This window comes from Mastomys coucha, unplaced genomic scaffold (assembly GCF_008632895.1).
Source record: "Mastomys coucha isolate ucsf_1 unplaced genomic scaffold, UCSF_Mcou_1 pScaffold14, whole genome shotgun sequence".
In the NCBI taxonomy this organism is placed as follows: Eukaryota; Metazoa; Chordata; class Mammalia; order Rodentia; family Muridae; genus Mastomys; species Mastomys coucha.
The window spans coordinates 25,431,209-25,437,208 of NW_022196896.1; the positions used below are offsets into that span (position 1 = coordinate 25,431,209).

General features: G+C 43.0%; 1 protein-coding gene across 8 annotated transcripts in view; it reads left to right on the top strand.

The window, feature by feature from the left end:
- The window catches only part of Esrp1 (epithelial splicing regulatory protein 1), a 50,564-nt gene extending 47,573 nt beyond the window's left edge, over positions 1-2,991 (top strand). For all 8 annotated transcript variants that reach the window (XM_031366604.1, XM_031366605.1, XM_031366613.1 and 5 more), the window contains one exon: positions 2,568-2,991. Coding sequence is in view for 3 of the 8 variants with exons in the window: in XM_031366607.1 (XP_031222467.1) it covers positions 2,568-2,588 (21 nt within the window). In the remaining 5 variants the exon portion in view is untranslated. The remainder of the gene's footprint in view (positions 1-2,567) is intronic.
- Positions 2,992-6,000: the final 3,009 nt, after the last annotated feature.

Consider the following 6,000-nt stretch of genomic DNA (forward strand, 5'->3'; position numbering starts at 1 on the left):
ACCAGGAATTGGGTTTCACTGGCGTGGCTAACGACAACCTCAACCTGCTGGGTTATGCAGGACTTTCATCGGCTGTCTGAGTTGTTCTATTATCTGGTGGTAAAATGGCCTCTCCGTGGCATTAGCACTGGGAGAGGAAGGAGTTCTTTAAGGAGAACTAGGGTGTTGTTGGCTGAAGAAGTAGAGAATTAGGTGACTGTGGAGAATAATTGACAGATTTTATTAGCTGTATTTTTTGTGTGTGTTCAAAGGAGCTTTTCCATGTCTAGTGTTTTATGATGAGCACCAAGTTACTTGATTTAAACCACATTTTAAACATGAATGCTAACAAACTGGTTCTGTTTTGAATACTTGATTTTAAATTGTATCTATTGTTGTTTGTTACTTAGTCTTGACACTTTTTCAAAGTGGCCACAGGAAATGATGTTTGAACCATTTCCATTCTAACTTTTTATCTGTTTCTCATTTACATGTAAAAGTGCACAATGCCAGCAGTTTTTATTTTTAACTTGAGTATTTTTGGTTTTGTTCTATATATCATGTAAATAAAACAGCTTGGGGGGAAGCTACGTGTGTGTAAAGATTTTATCCTAGGTTTGTCCGTGCAAACCAGCCCTCGGGATCTGAGACCTCATGTACCAGAAATGTACAGATGGTCCAGGGCTTCATAAAGCCACCCAGCATCTGCTTACAGCCCACGTTATCCTCTCGTATAATCTAAATTATTTCTGGACTAGTACTAGTAAAGTGCAAAGTAAATGTTCACACACAAATGTTCCGTGTCTTCTGGCTATTCTGGTACATTCTATATAGCCCAGACTGGCATTGAGTTGGGGGCAGTCCCCTGTCGTAGGTTACCGAGTGCTGAGTTTACAGATTGTACCACCACACCTGGCCTGGCTTGCTGCTGTTCCCACTGGTTGCTTGCTTGGAGAACAGTGATAAGATGGGCTGGAGAGATGGCTCAGTGTTTCTAAGAGTACATACTGCTCTTGCTGACAAGCTACATTTGGTTCCTAGTACCCATGTTGGGCTCACCACCACCCGTAACTTCAACTCCAGGAGGTTCTCTGGCCTCCTCAGTCACCTCCACTCAGACGCACATATTCCCACACAGCACATATGAGTGCATAGAACTAAATATAATAAAAGAAATTGTTTTAAAAGAAAAGGGGAAGCCAGACAGGGTTGCCCTTGACTTCAATCCCAGTTCTCAAGAGGTAGAGGCAATTGGAACTCTTGAGTCCGAGGCTAGCCTGGTCTACAGAGTGAGTTCCAGGATAGCTGGGATTGTTACATAGAGAAACCTTTCTTGAAAAACCAGAAAAAAAGAGGTGGGGTTGGAGTGGATAATGACCAGAAAAGAGTCTGTACGCGATCAGGATGGATGCTTTTCCTGTCTGAGTGTTCATCATGAGCTGTTTGAATTTATAAATCTGGATCCATAAGTATAGATGGTTTGCTATGCCAACATAGCAAGATAACCTCTTGTCTGCCCCACTTCCCCCTCTTCAAGGCGGCTGCCAGGACTGGGGGGCGTGTTCAGTAGCACTTACCTAGTGTGTGTGACGACCTACCTGCCTTTGATCCGTAGTAATAAAATAAGTCAACCTCGTGGATGTAGCCTGGTAATCCACAACATTGGTTCTCACCCTTTCATACAGCTCCCTGTGTTTTGATGCTCATTCATAACTGTTATTTTGTTGCTGTTATGAATTATAATGTAAATCATTTTTGGAGATAGAGGTTTGCCAAATAGGTTGAGACCTACAGAGTGTTGGAGCGAACAGATGGACTGAAGTGCTAGTCAGTCAGTCACTGGCAGAGGGCTCCTGTCTGCCATCTGGCAGACCTCAGTGCTGCTTACTGACTTTAACTTTTTTATTAGAAATTATTTGAAATTCATAGTAGAACTAAAGATTTTATTATAATTGTCCGTGTGTGTGTGTGTGTGTGTGTGTGTGTGTAAGTGTGTGATATATGGGTGCCTGCAGAGGCCAACAAAACCCCTGAAGCTGGAGTTACAAGCAGCTGTGAGCTGCCTACTATGAGTACTGAGAGCCACACTAGTCCTCTGAAAGAGCAGCAAGCTCTCATAACCACTGACCCATTTCTCCAGACCTGTTTTTGTTAACTTTAGTTTTGGTTTTAGGTTTGTTTGTTTGAGACAAGGTCACTCTGTGTGATCCTGACTGTCCTGGAACTCAGAGAAATTCTCCTGCTTCCCCTTCCCCATGGATTAAAGGGTTTTTGCCACTGTGCCTGGCACTGCAGCTCTGTATAAATCCTGAAATATTGAGTTGAATGTCTAGTGCTAGAAGAATATTACAACACTGACCCTCGTGGAAAAGTGGGTAAAATTGGAACCAAGTTGAGTTTGGCAGGTGCAGGGTTGTGTGTTAAATACAAAGCATGGGTATGACAGGAAGTATTAAACTCTCAAATCATTGCCTTTGTGAATGCCACTGTTTGATAGAAACTGGGAATATCTGATCTTAAATCTCCTAAGAATTTGAAAAATTAAGCTTAGAGGTTGTAATACTTACTTACTGTTTTTTCCCCTTCAGTGTTTGAAAGACGTATGGTGATCCTGAAACAATCAGACAAGAGAACTTCTAGCAATTTCAGGGGATGTTTATCTACACTCAGGCTGCAGTATTCTCAGCCAACACGACTGGACAGTAGGCTTGGGCCTTATCTTTTGCTGGAGTGAAAAAAAAGTGAAGCAAGCGAAGACAAATCTTTATAGCAGGCAGCACACTGGAACCTGGCTCCTTGCTGAGTGCAAACAGGAATTTAAATGTGAATTTGAAGTCAGAGGTCTCACTTCCAGCTAACATGGCATCATTTATTTCCTAAGTTGAAGTCTTGGAGTAAAATACATTCCACTAGCATCCACCATCCACCATTAATTGCTACGGAAGCTTCATTGTGTATTCCCACTCTTCTGTCTCCCTGTTTTCTGTAAAATAAAACCCTCTTGCCAAGTAATTTAAGTGTATATTCTTAGAATACTTAAATCCCAAACTAAAAAAAGGAATAAAACTAATATTTTCCTAAATATTAGTTTTCTTCAATAGGCCATCATAGTGCCTTATAGTTAAAAACAAATATTTTTAAAACACCTCAGGCAGGCTGGGCCTGTAGCTCAGTAGTGAAGAGCTTACCTAGCATACTTGAGCCCTGGGTTGTAGACCTGTCCCTCTTGTGTCCTCTCCACACATGCACCTGAGGATTCCCCTTCCACACACACACCTTGTTTAAGGGTTTGAGTGTTTTTCTCTGCAGGTACCAGCTGTAAATAAAGTAGGGGCCAAAATTTGAAACCAAAAATGAAGCAGCTACATGTAGTTAGTAGTTCCTAGTTTGAGCTGTAACTGAATGTTTGGCTTCATATGTATTATTTTATATTGTGCTTTTTTCATTGTTGATGGTTTGGACTTTAGTAAGAGAAATTCCATAGCTTTTAATGTCACAAAAATAAGACTATTTGAACAGTGTATTCCAGAAAGCAATATACTAACCAAAGTGAATGCTTGTATATATTGATAGCCCTTTTCTTTCTAATGCGTCAACTGTCGAGTAATTAAAACCTTTAAAAGTGTAGGCATGCTGGCCTGAGGTAAACATGGATACAGTTGGAGCGGCAGCAACGCTCAGTGTTTAGTACAGCTTGTGTAGCTGTGTTTTGGGCCAGAGTGCATGCAGTATTTGGCACTAGCTAGTACAGTTGCCTGATGTAACTCAGCAAGAAAGTGATTTGATTAAACACACGTTTCTTTGTGACTCTTGTCCTTTGCTTGGGTGCAATGCCTAGGTTGTGGCTGCTATTTTTAGTTTGCATCATCAACTTGACTGCAGAGTCAAGCATTACCCCCTCACTTGCCCAACCATAGCCCTTCAACTGCAGTGGGAAGAAAGAAGAAAGGGATTTGGTGTGAAAATTGGTGAAATCTGGCACTTGAGATAACCAAGAAAAAAGTTACTGCTCCATACTTTAAGCCACTCCTGCTGAAGCCCTGAAGGACTAAGATGGCAGACATGCTTACTATGCTACTACTGCATTTTTTTTTTTTTTTGTAGAATTGTTACATTGATAATAAAACTTGCCTGCTTAATCTCCATGTTTGCATTCTTTTTGTTTTTGAGAAGGTACGTGGTGATGGGGGCAAGAAGTAGGGAGGTCTGCCTGTTTTATAAGTCGGAGGACCTTTGCCCTAGTTTACATACAAAGTCACAAAAGCTTTCAGGGAATGAGGCTCTCTTGAGGTTTGGAAGTTTGAACAGCTGTGACACAGGATTGCAGTGGGTGCCACCATCCCTGGCTTTTTATGTGGGAGCTAAGAACGTGAACTCTCCTCGTGGTTGTGCAGTGTGCTTTACTGACTGAGCCTGCTATCTTAGTCAGGTTTCTATTCCTGCACAAACATCATGACCAAGAAGCAAGCTGGGGAGGAAAGGGTTTATTCAGCTTACACTTCCACATTGCTGTTGATCACCAGAGGAAGTCAGGACTGGAACTCAAGCAGGTCAGGAAGCAGGAGCTGATGCAGAGGCCATGGAGGGATGTTTCTTACTGGCTTGCTTCTCCTGACTTGCTCAGCCTGCTCTCTTATAGAGCCCAAGACCTCCAGCCCAGGGATGGCACCACCCACAAGGGGCAATTGAGAAAATGCCCCACAGCTAGATCTCATGGAGGCACTTCCCCAACTGAAGCTCCCTTCTGTGATAACACCAGCCTGTGTCAAGTTGACACACACAACCAGCCAGTACAGCCTTCCCAGCTCCAGTGTTTGCATCTTCTTGCCCGTTCATTGTACTTGACAGTGAGCTGGACATGATTATCTTGATAGAAGGATGTGGCAAGAGGGTTCCAAGTTGGTCAGACTGAGGTATAAAGTGAGATTCTGTTACAAAAACAAGAAAAAAATAGTATGACTTGCCTGTAGTGGTACACTCCCAGCACTTTGGAGGCTGAGGCAGGAGGATCTTTTGAGTTTGAGGCCATCCTGCTCTACTGAGGGTTACACAGAAACCCCGTCTTGGGAAAAACAAAACAAACTATCATGTGAAAGCCCAGTTAATGCCATACAAAACTAGTAAGAGCTGCAACCTTAATGCTTCCCGATTCTACACCCTCCTCGATGTTCTCATTCAAGTTGTGTTCATCCTCAGGACCACATTACATATTGGTGACTTGTAACATTCCAGAAAAACATGCATCGCCAACATCACTTACTGGACATGTGTACTCTTGTTCTAGACCTCAAGTGTCTTGGTTAAAAAAGCAAACTCTTAGCTTACCAGCATCATTTTCTTTCTTTCATTTTTTCTTTTTTCTTTTTTTCTTTCTTTCTTTTTTTCCTAGGCAGGGTTTCTCTGTGTATCCCTGGCTGTCCTGGAACTCACTCTGTAGACCAGGCTGGCCTCGAACTCAAAAATCCACTTGCCTCTGCCTCTCAAGTGCTGGGATTAAAGGCATGCGCCACCACTGCCTGGCTCCAGCATCATTTTCTAAAGGGAGATGTCCGACACTTGAGCTTTGGGTCTTTCTCTGTCACATACAGTGGAGATGGCCCTTTTAAGAAGCTGAGGCTCAGCTCCTTGCTTTGCTGTTTTCGAGAGACATCAGGGTGTCCTTTGCCTTTGGCAGAATCAAAGTGTCTCAGACAAAGCCAGTTCTGGTGCAGCTGTCTTGTTCATAGTTTAGACAGTTGGAGGGCCAGCAGAGGTTGGCAGGTAAGGATGCATGCTACACCCTGGAGGACCTGAGTCCAGCCCTGCTGTGCACACATTGGAAAGAACAAGCCGACTGGCATTTGTTGTAATTCAGTGTATGCATAAATTGCACCCACACAGATAGAATACAACCACAAAATAAAACTTAAAAAATCCAATGAAGCTGGGCGGTGGTGGCACACGCCTTTAATCGCAGCACTTTGGGAGGCAGAGGCAGGTGGATTTCTGAGTTCGAGGCCAGCCTGGTCTACAGAGTGAGTT